This window comes from Gekko japonicus, unplaced genomic scaffold (genome assembly GCF_001447785.1).
Source record: "Gekko japonicus isolate JY-2015 unplaced genomic scaffold, Gekko_japonicus_V1.1 scaffold596, whole genome shotgun sequence".
In the NCBI taxonomy this organism is placed as follows: Eukaryota; Metazoa; Chordata; class Lepidosauria; order Squamata; family Gekkonidae; genus Gekko; species Gekko japonicus.
The window spans coordinates 495,594-510,628 of record NW_015174859.1 but is presented as its reverse complement, the minus strand read 5'-3'; the positions used below and the strand labels follow the sequence as shown (position 1 = coordinate 510,628).

The 15,035-nt window shown below is 51.3% G+C and overlaps 1 protein-coding gene across 1 annotated transcript in view; it reads right to left on the bottom strand.

The window, feature by feature from the left end:
- The window catches only part of CPAMD8 (C3 and PZP-like, alpha-2-macroglobulin domain containing 8), a 67,445-nt gene that overhangs the window by 37,233 nt on the left and 15,177 nt on the right, over window positions 1-15,035 (bottom strand). Inside the window, exons 6-17 of the mRNA XM_015424645.1 lie at window positions 13,577-13,594; window positions 12,741-12,795; window positions 12,424-12,537; window positions 9,036-9,120; window positions 8,130-8,238; window positions 6,454-6,681; window positions 5,329-5,499; window positions 4,938-5,066; window positions 4,480-4,678; window positions 4,087-4,259; window positions 3,844-3,993; window positions 3,331-3,489 (exon numbers count right to left, since the gene is read on the bottom strand). Coding sequence (XP_015280131.1) covers window positions 3,331-3,489; window positions 3,844-3,993; window positions 4,087-4,259; window positions 4,480-4,678; window positions 4,938-5,066; window positions 5,329-5,499; window positions 6,454-6,681; window positions 8,130-8,238; window positions 9,036-9,120; window positions 12,424-12,537; window positions 12,741-12,795; window positions 13,577-13,594 — 1,590 coding nt within the window. The remainder of the gene's footprint in view (window positions 1-3,330; window positions 3,490-3,843; window positions 3,994-4,086; window positions 4,260-4,479; window positions 4,679-4,937; window positions 5,067-5,328; window positions 5,500-6,453; window positions 6,682-8,129; window positions 8,239-9,035; window positions 9,121-12,423; window positions 12,538-12,740; window positions 12,796-13,576; window positions 13,595-15,035) is intronic.

The window sequence follows — 15,035 nt, the reverse complement described above, 5'->3', positions numbered from 1 at the left end:
ACATATTTGTGAACCCCCCCCCCCCCCCAGCAGTTGGGGAAACTGACTTCAGGCATTTTAAGGGCCACAAGTGGAAATTCCAGGAGAGAAAACAGGGCCTGGTCTTTCCCACCTAGGCTGCATAGGCCAACAGCAGACTGACCAGAAAATGCTCATCTCAGAAGGCCACCTGAGAACGTGCTTTCAAGGCTCTGCCTGCATGGGCCTTCCCTTGTTTGGCGAGTGTGGAAGCAGGAGGGAGAGGGCACTGAAGGGACTCAAGAAAGGTCAACAGAGGAGAAAATGAGGAAAGCCAATTGTGCCTGGGTGCCTTAAGTACACTTAGGAGAACGGCAGAAGCCTTTGGACACAGCTCCCCTCTGGCATTCTAGAGGACAGCCTTCACCAATGGGGGGGGGGGGGGGAGGAATTCCCTTTGAAGCCTTCATTCCCAGAAGAAGGAAGGCAGACTGGCTTCCCTACTCCAGGCTGCATGTACATTCCAGGGAAGGATAAAGTGCCTGTCACGGAAGTCTGTCTTGTTTGGTGGGAAACTTCCTCTGCTCCCCCCCCACCCCCCCCAGCTTCCCCTGAAGTGGCGTTTTGGAAAAAGCCACCATCTTCCATTTTGGGCACTGCTGAGGGAGACGACAGAAGACAAATGTTTTAACAAATGAAAAGTCATGAGTTGCTGCCAGAATGCAGACCAGGGCACACTTCCAGGGCGCTCCTGACCCTCCTGCACTGGAGCTCCCACAGCATTTGGGGCCCTTCCATGGAATCCTAATTCTACTGGGGCTGCTGCGCACTAGTCCTTCCTGGCATGCCCCTTTCCCTCTTCAGCCCCCCACAGGGGCTTTCACCAACTGTCAGCTAAGGGGTTTCTGAGGGAACTCGAGCAGCCGCCTCCATAAGAACATAAGAGAAGCCAGTGTTGGATCAGGCCAATGGCCCATCCAGTCCAACACTCTGTCACACAGTGGCCAAAAATACCAGGTGCCATCAGGAGGTCCATCAGTGGGGCCAGGACACTAGAAGCCCTCCCACTGTTGCTTCCCTGCCCAAGCACCAAGAATAAAGAGCATAATTTGCCCCAGACTGAGAGTTCCTATCTATAGGTAAAGGTAAAGGTTCCCTTGCTCGAAAGCCAGTCGAATCCGACTCTAGGGTTGCGGTGCTCATCTCCGTTTCAAAGCCGAAGAGCCAGCGCTGTCCGAAGACGTTTCCATGGTCATGTGGCCGGCAGGACTAAACATCAAGGCGCACGGAACGCTGTTACCTTCCCACTGAAGCGGTACCTATTTATCTACTTGCAATTTCTTGCTTTCGAACTGCTAGGTTGGCAGGAGCTGGAACCAGAGACGGGAGCTCACTCCGTCATGCGGCACACTCGGGTCTCGAACTGCTGAACTACCAACCTTCCACAGTCTGCAGTTCAGCGTCTTGACCACTTGAACCACCGCAGCTCCAATCTATACCTTGTGGCTGATAGACCTCTGCTCCATATGTTTATCCAATTCCCTCTTGAAGCCATCCATGCTTGTAGCTGCCACCACCTCCTGTGGCAGTGAATTCCAAGTGTTAATCACTCTTTAAGTGAAGAAGGACTTCCTTTTATCCGTTCTAACCTGACTGCTCAGCAATTTCATTGAGTGCCCACGAGTTTTTGTATTGTGAGAAAGGGAGAAAAGTACTTCTTTCTCTACCTGCTCTATCCCATAAATAATCTTGTAAACCTCTGTCATGTTACCCCTCAGTCGTTGTTTCTCCAAGCTAAAGAGCCCCAAACGCTTTAACCTTTCTTCATAGGGAAAGTGTTCCAGCTCTTTTATAATTTGAGGTGTGGTGACCAGAATTGCACAGAATATTCCAAACGAGGTCACACTATCGATTTATACAGGGGCATTATGATACTGATTTTTTTTCATTTCCCTTCCTAATAATCCCCAGCATAGCACTGGCCTTCTTTATTGCACTCACCCATCCTTGACAGATCCCTTTGGAGTGCCTCACAATCTTCCCTGCTTTTCACCACCCTGAACAATTTCATATCATCCGCAAATTTAGCTACTTCACTGCTTACTCCCAAGTCCATAAAATGAACATGTTAAAAAGCATCAGACCCAGTACTGATCCCTGTGGTACCCCACTGCTTACCACCCTCCACTGAGAAAATTGTTCATTATTACTCACTCTCTGTTTCCTATTAATGTGCTAGTTTTTGATCCACAAAAGGACACACAAAAATGTGTGCGCCAGCTCACACTAACTCAGCTTAAAGGGAACACTGGTCTCCACCTTGAAGAAGGGGGTGCCACCTTCCTTTCTTACTGGGTCCTACTCTTGTGCCTCTCACAGTAGTAAGTGTTTTCTCTGTTCTGTTGCTGATTTCTGTAGACTGGGCTTCTGCTAAAGGCGGGGGAGCAAGCCCAGCCTCTTTCCTGGTCAGATGACCAACCCTACCTGGGACTCCCGCTACTCTGAAGCACCGATCTGCATTTCAGTCACCCTCACCCTCCTTCCGAGCAACTGCCTGGAAACATTTCTGCCCCTCCAGCTTCAAGACGCCAGCTTTCAAAGCCCTGCCCCCTCCATCATGTACTTTGCTGGGGATGACAGCATTCAGAGCACCTTCTTCCCCACCCCACCCCTCCAGCTCCTCCAACTAGAGACTCCTTGGCCGGCTGGCACTCCTGTTAAGCCCAGCGTCTCCGCACAGGTGAGGAGATGGGGCAGGAAACAGGCTGCATCCTGGCAACGGACCCGAGGGCTTCTGCAAGGCAGACGTGGAGCTGCTGTGCAGGTCACGGCAGAGGCAAGGAGCCCAAGGCACATGCTGCTCACGTGCACACTCCGCCGCAGCCCAGCTACACTGCAGCATCGGCACCAGCACGGGGGCAGGCAGGGCAGCCAAACCACGCCCAGCCCAGCCTCTGTCCCTCACGGCACGTGGAGTGGCTGCCACTGCCGAAAGAGCAGCAGCAGCCCAGGGAAGCTGCATGGGGCCAGCTGTCGGGAGCCCCAAGCGTGAGGCTCAGGGCGGCTGCCTGGGAATGCGGCACGGTTCCAGCATCCCAGGCCTTCCGGCTGCCCTGTTGTCAAGCCCCAAGCGTGAGGCTCAGGGCGGCTGCATGGGAATGCGGTTCCAGGGTCCCAGGCCCTCCGGCTGCCCTGTTGTCGCTGCTGTCCCCTGCCGTCAAGTCACAGCTGACTTATGGTGGCCCTTCGTGGGGTCTTTCAAGGCAAGAGAGGTTCAGAGGTGGTTTCGCTCTTGCCTGCCTCCCTGGCACAATCCGGGCACGGAGAGAGGTGGGGCCCCCAGCTGAAAAGGTGACAGGGGGGAACCCTCACCGTAAAGGCAAAGCGGGCATCCTTGGTGATGTCCCAGTGCCAGGGGAAGATGGAGGAACGGCGCCGGCGCAAAGACATGCCTGGCCACCAGAAGTGCCCGTCTTCCTTTGTAGTCCCAAAGACATCGGACACGTCGTAATCTGCTAGCTCCTGGAAGATCTGCATGAGAAGATGAGAAGCACGCCATTTAAAGAGAGCAGCGAGGCTGGTGGAAACCCCAAAGCCCTAGGAAGCAAGAACCATGGAACCTCCATGCTCAGAGGCAGTCTGCAGCAGCACAGGGAAGTTTGGGCCTCAGTTCCTGCTCGAAGGCCTCAGAGGAGACATCTAAACAGCCCCTGTGGGAAACAGGGCGCTGGTCGGATCTAGTAGGGTTCTTCTTAGGCTCTGATCCGGGCACCGCGGAAGGAGCCATCTCGCGTCTGTCTGCAGGTTCGCTCACTGTCTCCTCTTTTTGACACAGTCCTTCCTTCAAGGGCACCCAGCTCCCACCCCCACCCTGGACCTGCTCACCTGTGAAGGCATCAGTTGGAAGCCCGGCTTAAGGAGGTAAACAGTTTTATCCACCGTGGCCAAGCAGACGCAGCTCCCTTTCGCAGCTCTGACCTTGACGCCCACAGAGTCCCCTGGCCTGGTCTCGTTTGCCGAAAATGTCACTGAAACCTGGCATTGTAAAAAGAGAAGAGCGCCGTCACCCCTCAAGCCTACTTGGACGGCCCGGAGTCCTAACGGCAGCCGGACCAAGGAGCTGCCTACCTGGTTTTCAAAGGAGGGCTTGACGGCAAACTGCAAGCTGTCTGTCACCCCTTCCCCGTCCTCCCGCACGTAATATACCAGGAGGCGGCCCAGGGGGGCCATGCGGTGGGTCACCAGGAAACGGAGGGAGGTCACACAGGCGTTCGTCTCAGCCGCAGGAGGTCCGGTGGGGGCTAAACGGGAAACGGTGCAAAGAGAAAGTCATGCGCGCAAAAACACACAAACCGTGTCAGAACACGAGAGGATCCCGCTGGAGCGGGCCGAAGCCGAGTCCGGCAAACGACAGGGCTGCCTGCCCTAGCCGAGTGACGAAGCGGCCGTCTGTCAGAGAAGACCGGCAATCCGCGTGCCCCACGAGCCCCTCCTCCCTACCCCCCTCCCTCACTTCCCCACCCCCCCAAACTGTGCCTGGGGAGTGGGCAATGTGGACGCTTCGGCCGGAGGACACCGCAGCCCTTCTGCTCCGCTGCTGGGTCACATTCCTGGACTGCAACCCAGAGAGGACGATGTTCCCCCGGGACACCACTTCGTAGTGGAGAGTGAAATTGCACGGGCAGGTGGATTTCACAGCAATGCGCGCCTCTTCGCCCACCTAGGAAGAGAAAGACATCTGCTCCAGCCTCCTCTGCCAGCAGGTGCTTCTAAAACTCACGAGGAGCCTGGAGCCCGGTCCCCCCGAACAGCAGCCTGCCTGGCGGACGGACGGGAACAGGCAGAAACTCACACCCACCACCCTACAGCTCTGCCTCCGGGCAGCTCTTGAACCCCGGCTGGCCACGCAGAGCTCCTCTCCCTCTGTGCACCTGGCACAGTCTGGCACCAGAGACTGGGACCATCGCGGCAGGCCCTACCAGGAAAGGCTTGTCCAGCATCTGGAGCTGCAGGTGACACTTGCTGGGCGAATACCAGCTGCTGATGGACAGGTAGTTGGGCAGATACTGGTCTCCCACGGGCTTCCCGCCAATGGCCGTAACTTTGGCCTGGGAAATGGGAGGGAGGCGTAAAGCAGAGCGGTCAGGCACCTCCCCCCCCAACAGTGCAGGCTCCACCCCCACCCAGAGGAGACATTCCCTCCCCACCTTGCCCCCCCCCCGTGATGTTCCCATTCCATGGGCCCATCCCACGTTCCCACGTCCACCTGTTTCCCCCAGTAACAGGGGGGAAAGGATCCGCATGCCCAGAACCAAGTGGGACTGAAGGTGTTTTATGGCCCTGCTGATCTCATCCAGTGGTTTCACTCACTTCCAGCCAGACATATTGGGCCGCTGCGGGGATGGATGGGATTTCAAACACCACCAGGCCCCTGCTGGACAGCAGCTCGCTTGTATAAATGTTGTCCTTTGGCATGAGCTCTGCTTTGATCCGGACAGTCACCCTGTCGGCGGAGCTCCCGTCAGGATATGTGACTTCCACCTGAAGAGCCAGGAGATAAGGGGACTGGTTAATGGGGGGCGGGGGGGAGAGGGGGCTTCTACTTCCTCTGAGGGATTAAGAGGGCCAGAGCTAGAGATGGGAAGAACATGAGCATGGAGCCAACAGTGTGATGTGAACATCAAAGCGTCAAACTAAGACCAGGCGGAGCCACATTCAAATCCTCATGCTGTGACCAAACTTGCTGGATGACCCGTCGACTTCTCTCCACCTCACCCACCCCACAGGACTCCCATGAGGGCAAAATGGAGAAGGGGCACGCCCAGATCTCCCTGGAGGAAAGCCCAAACTCAAACCAACTGGATCGTGAGGGATTAAAATAGAAACAGCGTGTCTCCCAGGCGATGTCAAGCCAGTCTTCAACAGCACAGACCTCTCTCGGGCAGAAAACAGTTTGCTCACTTTTTGGCAGGGCTTTTTTTTGTAGAAAAAGTCCAGCAGGAACTCATTAGCATAATAGGCCACACCCAGCAGCAGAAACTCAATAGCATATTAGGCCGCACCCCCATGTTACCAGAAGTGTGGTTATACAGCCACACCCACCTTTTGCTTCTTATTCTGTTTACCTTGTTTGTTGTCAAAACCCAGGGCTTTTTTTGTAGCAGGAACTCCTTTGCATGTTAGGCCACACACCCCTAATGTAGCCAATCCTAATGAGTTTCTACTGCTGGGTGTGGCCTGTTATGCTAATGAGTTCCTGCTGGGCGTGGCCAGCTTGGGAGCCAGCTGGAACTCCGTTCCTGTGCGTTCCTGCCCAAAAATAGCCCTGCTTTTTTTTGGGGTGCCCCCGATCTTTGGAGGAGGGGCTGAATTGCAAAAGTGCACTGACCTGCACCTGGTCAGGTGGTTGCCAGCCGACCCTGTGGCCACATTTCTAGTAAAGACCAGGCCAAGACCCAACAGCTACAGAAATCCCCCTCGGGGGCCCGTGCTCACCTTCCCTTTGTAGGGCAGGCCTGGCTTGAACTGCTTGCAGGTGTCTTTCGTGTATTTTATGTCCACCAGTTGTTTCTGGACAGGGGTGGAGTCGTCAAAGGTGGCTTGCTTGTTCCCATCAGCACCAGTCACTGTGGCCCAGATGCTCACAACGCCTCTGAAATGCTCCGGGATGTCCAGGGGCATCATGTCGCCCACACACACATCAAAATGTGCAGAGCCATCGATCTGCCAATCATGCCACAAGAGAGAGAATGAAGGGGGGTAAAAAGCACCGGGAAGGGGGTGGAGCTGCATTAAAAGAGTTGCACTGCTGTGACCCACTCGGGTCAGGGAACTTTCTCTTTCTCTGGGGCCTCGAGGACTACAGAAGCAGAAGGTGCTAGTTGGCACAAACTGGTTCTGCTCAGGGCTTGCAACATGGCAGACTGAGTCGGTCCCTGAAGCTCACGGCCATGTCCTACTTGTGGTAAACAGAGAGCCCGGACCCTGCAGCTGACTCTGGGGGCTGAGATCTGCCAATCATGCCACAAGAGAGAGAATGAAGGGGGGTAAAAAGCACCGGGAAGGGGGTGGAGCTGCATTAAAAGAGTTGCACTGCTGTGACCCACTCGGGTCAGGGAACTTTCTCTTTCTCTGGGGCCTCGAGGACTACAGAAGCAGAAGGTGCTAGTTGGCACAAACTGGTTCTGCTCAGGGCTTGCAACATGGCAGACTGAGTCGGTCCCTGAAGCTCACGGCCATGTCCTACTTGTGGTAAACAGAGAGCCCGGACCCTGCAGCTGACTCTGGGGGCTGAGAAGGAGATGATCCTGATGCTCTTCTCCAATGCTCCCTCTCTGTGGAGTCTTGTGAGCAAAAATTCTACTTTGGGAGCTGCTGGGAGTTGTAAGCGAGCGATTTGGCTACTGCATAAATGAGTTTGCTCTGGAGCCGTCCTTCCTGAGCTAAGGCAAAAACGTTTGAGCCGGAGGCTAAAAAACTGTGAGCTAGCTCACGCTAACTCAGCTTAGAGGGAACACTGCTCTTCTCCCTTCCTGATGTGATCACAGGAGGTCCCGGGTCCTCATTTCACCTCTGCCGCAGACTTGCACAATGCCTGTGGGCAGGCCACTTAGTACCTCAGGGGACACACACACACACACCCGTTCTCAATAGGAGCATAACAACTGTAGCCCACCTTATAGGGTTGTTGATAAGGATTATGGGAAGGTAATAGGAGTGCTTTGAACACTGAAAACATGCAAGAAATGTAAAATATTATTTAAACTGCCAAGAGCCACTTTTTTTCCTAAAAAGACCCAAAATGACTCCTTGTCCTTGGGCTCTGGGATATCCTGAGGGCTTCAGAATGGACCAGGCCGGGAACTCTTTTAAGGCTTTCAGCTTAGGGGTTTGGACCCACAACTAGGTGGGACCCCAAGTCAAAGCGAGAAACCACCAGCAGTGCCACCATCATTTTCAGAAACTGTTCTCTCCCCACCCCTTTAAAAGGGTTGGGGTTTCTTTTTAATTTACAAAGAAAGCCTGAGAGAGAAAAGAAGGAAACAGTAGGAAAGACAGGAAGTAGAACGGGAGGAGGAGAATACCAGACACAAAGATGGGACGTGTGCAGGCACGAGGCTAGAAGGGGCTTGGAAGACACCAGGGCACACGGGCTCACACCCCTCACTCACGTCACTGTTTTTGAGGACAGGGGTCCCTACTTCGTGCCGGTAATATCCCACACCATTTACTGTCATGTTGACCGTCAGTCTCCCCACCACAGGTTTCCCAAACGTGTATCTGAAACAGGAGAAGTTAAACAGTTAAAAACCCTCCCAGTTGTCCTTTTCCTCCAGGCTTTTCCAATTATGGCGGGGGGGGGGAGATGATTAAGGGGGTGGGAAACCACAACGGAGTTTTCAGCGAACTTTTTCTCCCTCTCCCATAGTACCAGACCTCGGGAGCTCCCAGTGAAAGCTACTTCACACCAAAGGAAGAGCTCATATACACATTGCTACCACTGGAGAAAGCACACACCCCCTCCGATAACCGGGCCAGCCCCCAGCTCAGCCCCAAGATGTGGGAGCCTCATAAGTTTCGATTCCAGCAGCCTGACTCTGGGCCGCCGCAGTCTGCACTTGCTGCCGACCCTTTGCTGATCGTGCAGCTCCTCAGCCAGCGTGCTTTGCTGTTACACCAGGAAAAGCTGGGCAAGGATCGAAGGAAGCGCCACCCACTTGCAGCAGGGTGGCTCCTGTTTCCCCACCTCAAAAAGCAGCAAAGCTGGACCAAGAGGGAGACAAGGGACAGGTCAGGCACAACCGGCGCTTCCCTCGCTGGCTGGAGCAGAAGGCAGAGCACTGACTGCCCATCGCGCTTTGCGTCTCTGGCACCAGAAGGACCATCTAAATATGACGGCAGCGATCACTGAAACAGCTCAAGGAGGCCATGGGTGGAACGCCCACGGGTGGTCCTTTCCCTGTGGGCCACTCCACTCGTGGCCATGCCAGTCCTGGTCACTATCTTCCCTTCCTTGGGGCAGGACAGACATGACATTTGACAGAGGGCTCCAGGGACACCAACATCCCAGCACATACCTGGCATGGACCATTCCCTTCTCGCACATACTGAGGTCACGGATGTAGCGAGGGGGCTCAATCCACAGCTCAAACTTGGGTAAAACTAATGGGGGGGAGAAAGGGAGGGGGAGAGAGAGAGAGAGAGGAAAATTCATGAGATTTGAGTTTGCATCGTGGATCTATGGAAGGCAGTAAGGCCTCCATCACACCAGGAGGGGGAGAGAGAAGAGGGTAGAAACCCAAGCTGCCAGGGGGAAGGGAAGGGAAGGGAAGAGGGTGGCTTCAGAAGGAGTCTTCCATGGAATTTTCAGGACCAAGACCTCCTCTGGATAAAAGAGCTGCCAGCCACCGACACCACACACCCCACCCTCGCCGTTTCAATTCACTACTGCAGTGACAAGTTGCAATTCAGTTCATGGCGACTTGCTGTTACCTTGCCAAAAGAGTAATCTGAAAGAGGACTTGTGTGGGATTTCAACATACATGCTGTGGCTGCCTTGTCAGGTCACACTCGGGACTTTGCACCTGCCAAGACAACTATGGGGCTGTCTCAGGATATGATGGGCCAAATGCATGAAAAAAGGACATGTGCCGGACCCTCTCTACTGCACTGAGCAACCAGGGGGCGATCTGATTAGAGGGCTGGAGGTCAGGCCTGGTCATGGACTTATATTTTATTTATTTATTCATTTATTTATTTATTTTATTCAATTTATACCCTTTAGACTGAAGAGCTTTGCTCTCATACCAGACGAGTTTGATAAAAATCAAAGATATTTAATAATTCATGCAGTAACAGCAGCTAGAATCTTATATGCAACTTTTTGGAAACTTCCAACAATACCCCCTGAACAAGACCTAATAAGGAAGACCATGGAAAGTGCGGAAATGGACAAACTCGCTTTGATCTTAAAAGGGCAAATGGAAGAAGACTTTGTTGGACTATGGACTCCTTTTTATGATTGGATGAGAAAGAAACATAACGATATGAACTCTCTGATATAATATGAAGTAGCCTTTATGACTTTCTAAAATACAGTCTCTCACTTGGTAGTGTGAAATTATATGTGGAGAAAAGTTACAAGCAGAAGACTTGTTATTTTGTTTCTCTTTCCCCCCTCAACCCTGTATACCCTAAAACCTAATAAAGGCTCCGGTCACACGGGCAGGAAACTGCGGGGGGGAAGCGTGGCTGTTTGCCCCAGGGCAAACTAATGCGCGGTTAAACAGATCAGACCTCCCCTGGAGGTTCCGTGGAGGTCCCGTGGAGGTTCCGTGGGAAGGGAGAGGGGCTGATCACAGGACGATCCTGTGCGCAACAAAGAAGCGCGCGGTGCGGCAAATGGGTGGGGTTTTTTTTGTCCTGTACACCATAAATGCGCATGCTCCGTTGGGTGCTTGTGCGCATCCACGGAGACTTGGAAAAAAAATAACCTTGTTTGCAAGGGGACATGGGCGGGCGCCGGATGCCACCGGAAACGCGATCAGACGCCCGCCCTTGCCCCGCAGTTTCTGTAAACTAGTACCTCCGAGGTACTAGTTTTTAGCAGCGCGGTTTCGGCGGGAAGCCTCGGTTGAGCCATGGAAGCACTACGCTTCCCAGATGTGCCGGTGAGATCGCACCCGGAAACTCCACCTGACTTCCGTCTCTCTAGCGTGGCTAATGTTCCGTGTGACCGCAGCCCCTGTGTACTATTAAAAAAAGAGAGAGCTTTGCTCTCATACTTAATTGGGTCGTTCCACGGATGTTTTCTCTTTTCCTTATTATAGCTCTCTCAGCCAGCCTGGATACATTAATCCGTAATTTCCTAGCTGGACTCAACATGGGCCGCCCTCGAAGACAACCCAGGAAAAGCGAAAGTGGCAATTTAGAATCATAAGCAGTCTTTGAAAGGTATAAATAATATGTACAAATTCGAGCTTTTCCCTTTGCCCTCTTTCCTTGCTATGTATGCCCTTATTTGACAGCTCTAATCTATGGCTTGTATTGATGATGAAAGTGTTTTAAGGCACTGTGATCCTTTAGTGATCTCAGTAGCCACTCAGGCATTCCTCTCTTTCTTCGGACATTTTCGTCCCATACTAATTTTTGAAGCAGTCACCAATTTCCTAAAAGCAGCCACCAGATTGACATTGTAATACAATTATCAGTGAGCAATAGGAAAGCTATACAATCAACAAGAAGAAGCAACCCAAAGACATTCCAAATGGAGAAAAGACATTCCTATGGCAGAGGTGTAGCATGAATGGGAATATAAAGATTTTTTTATATAGGTTTTTTTCTTGTTGATTATTCATATTCATATTTTTCCTGGTTTTATGGATTTCTCTTTTAAGCAGGGTTGTTTTTGGGCAGGAACGCACAGGAACGGAGTTCCGGCTGACTCCCAAGTTGGCCACGCCCAGCAGGAACTCATTAGCATAATAGGCCACACCCAACAGCAGAAACTCATTAAGATTGGCTACATTGGGGTGTGTGGCCTAACATGCAAAGGAGTTCCTGCTACAAAAAAGCCCTTGGTTTTGACAACAAACAAGGTAAACAGAATAAGAAGGGAAAGGTGGGTGTGGCTGGATAACCACACTTCTGGTAACATGGGGGTGCATCCTAATATGCTAATGAGCTGTGCTGTCAGGGGTGTGGCCCAATATGCTAATGAATTCCTGCTTTGGGGTGTGGCCTATTATGCTAATGAGTTCCTGCTGGGCTTTTTCTACAAAAAGAGCCCTGCTTTTAAGTAATATTTTATTAGGATGTTAGAAAGGCCTGTTATATAGAAGGCTTTCCTCTTGTAGGTCTGATATTGTTAGCAGACAAGATAATAGGTACAAAATTCATGATTCTGTAGTTCTTAAGGGCAAAACCTTGCAGTGTCTGGGTCAGAGAAGATTTTAGTCTCGTATCAGTAAAAAATACATTTGTTTGGGGTATAAAGTTTCCTTGCCCATTATAATTTTAGATTAGGTTAAGTAAACACTTAGATTTACGTAGGTACATCTATTTTTACATCTGGCCAATCAGAGGATTATTATTCAAATGACCACTGTCTTTTGTAACCAATTATGCTTTTGAATATTGTTTTTTTGATGATGTAAGTCCATGTATAAAATATCATGTATTTCCTGAATAAGCTCAGAATATGTTCAAGAAGAAGAAGAAGAAGATGAAGAAGAAGAAAAAGAAGAAAGTAGTCAATTTTGGATGAGTTATTTGGTCCAGATGTTTTCCTGTTAATTGAAGCATATTTCCTGAATATGCTGAAAAGAAAAGAGTCAATTTTGGATGGACTATTTGGTCCAACTGTTTTCCTGTTAATTGAAATAAAACATAGATCTTCCTCCTCATTTGACTTCATTGTTGACATGGAATCTAATATGTACAACAGAAGAGGCACTGGCAACTCACCATACTTCTGCACTTCAAAGGACTTGTTGTACGTGTGCCCCTGCATTTCGGCAAAAATGAACCACTCGCCAAACACCGGCTGGTCCGACAAAGGGAAGCTCATATTGAGAACGCCTGCCGAGAAGGGGGAGAATGAAAACTGTAGCAAGCACTGGCTGACCCTCTGGGAATGTTTCCATCCAGCCAATGGCGAAACAACTGGCTCTCCCCTCATTCCTTAACCCCACCGCAACCCCGCTAGCCCCGCCATGCTTCTCAGGGCCTGTGGCCTGCTTGTAGGAGTGGGTGGGAACGGACTGGGGTTTTCGGAGACTCACCACAACAGATGGGCTTCAGGTTGTTCCACTCGATCATCCGCGACCCACGAGGATCCTGGGAAGGGGTTAAAACAGGAGATGTCCTTTGGCCTATTCAAACCACTAGCAAATCAAAGCCTTTGAAAAAGTACACCCGGAAACAAGGAGAGTGACCACGATTAAACTGTCCGCAACAAAGGCGGACAGATTGCATGCAGTCTCGTCTCCTCGGATGTACCTGCTTCTCTGGACCCACCCCTCATTCAAAGGCAGTGATGTGCACTCTTCCCCAATGCGGCAAGGCCTTTGTCCAGCGGGCACTGTGGTTGGCCGTTAGTTCCCACCCTGAAACAGCTGCCACCAGAGTGGGAAAGCTGTAAGCCCCCTTGAAGCACAGGCCGCACACTAGAAAGAGCGGGAAACGCGGCCCCTTGGGGTGATGGTGATTGCAAATGTGGCTCTCTGCCACCCGTGGAGCGAGTTCCACCATCCTCAGCAGATGGGGGATACAGCAAAACCACCCTTTTAAAGACCTCCTTCAATGCAAATTATCCAAAGGCTCAGAGTCAAAATTGGATTTATTTTTAACAGTAAATAACCAGTAACTATTGCTCCTTAATCTTTCCAAAGCCTTCAGCATCGCAGGTCTCTTCCCAAGGAGTCTCTCCATCTACAGGTGAGTATTGTGGCCACATCTGGCTATCTGGCTCATGAGATGTTTCTGATGCCCAAATAAAACTTTTAGCCATTTTCAACACTTTCAGGCCAATTTTGTTTCCTGGTTTGGCCGAGCATGACAAGGAAACAAGCAGCCATCCAGCACCTCGGGGCCCTGCTTCAGACTTGAGGATACTCACCAACACGTAAGCTTCAACCTGAAAAGAAATCAAACACACACTTACTTACCAGACAAACTAAAGCCACAGCTGCTTCCCTTCAGTTTCCATGACGTTGGAACTAAGCAAAAAGTAAAACAGAACTGACGTGCGATTCCCCACCCCATCAGCCACCTGCACTTATTACACTTCTCTGTGAGGAACACGTGAAAACGTCAAGGCATCGTAAGACAGGAGAGCCATGCGAGACGCACGGCAAACGGCCCCTGAGCACACGGGAAGCCACTGCTCTCTGGTGGCCTCCCTTCCCAGGCACTGCGAAGGGTTTGGCTTCCCTGCCTCCAAAACACAGGAGACTCGGCGCAGCCAGAGAGACAAAGAGAGGGTTCCTGGGAGATCCGCAAAAGGCAGGTCGGCAATGATCTCAGCCCAGAGACCCTGGGGAATTTCAGACAGCCAATATGTTTTGTTTCAGGAACTGTTCACTAATGGTTTCTGTACTGACATTTCAGACAGAACTGTTTTAGTAATGGTTCCCTAACGGAATATATTTCCCCTTTCAGACACAAACGCTCCTGTCCCATGAGGGAAGCATTCCTGAGCTGTTTTACCTGCAAACTGCTTCCAAGTGGTCTTCAATTTTCTATACTGTTCCTGAAGCGCTACGGGGTGCTGTGTAAAATGCCCTCGTAGCGCTTCCTCCAGTCACGAGGTTTTCCTGCTCTTTTTCGCCCACACGGGCTTTCTCCTTTTTTTTTTTTTATGTTCTTTTAAGAGCGCTATAGACTACATCTGGGGAGAACAGGGGTTTCAATGGAGTACAATGCCATGGAGTCCTCCTTCCACAGCATTCACTATATGCCTGGGAACTGATATCTGTAGGCAGGAGATAAGCCGTAATTTTCCAATGCTCCCTCTAAACTGTGGAGTCCCGTGAGCAAAAATTCCACTTTATGAGCTACTGGCATTAGAATTGTGAGCAAGTTATTTGGCTACTGTGTTTGCTCTGGAGCCATTCTTCCTGAGCTAAGACAAAAACGTGTGAGCCGGAGGCTAAAAAACTGTGAGCCAGCTCACAATAACTCAGCTTAGAGGGAACACTGGCTGAAAGTACAGGGGATCCCCAGGTCCCCCCTGGAGGCATGGCATCCTGAAATGCTGGCCATCAAAAGGAGGATGCTGTTTGCAAGCCAGAAAGGAGCTAGTGTTAAAAAAAGAATGCTCTCAAACTGTGCTATCCCGAGCTTCCACTTCCTATTTTTAAATCCCCCAGTCTCATGTATCTCAATGGAGTCCAGGTATTTCAATGGGGTCGCTATTGTGCTGTTTTGGTGTTGTGTTATAGCCAGGGGTCATTTCGTAGAAAAAGAGCTAGGGGAACTCATTAGCATAACTCATTAGCATATGCCACACCCCCTGACATCACCGGAAGTGTGTCATAAGGCCACACCTCCTGACATCACCGGAAATGTGTCATAAG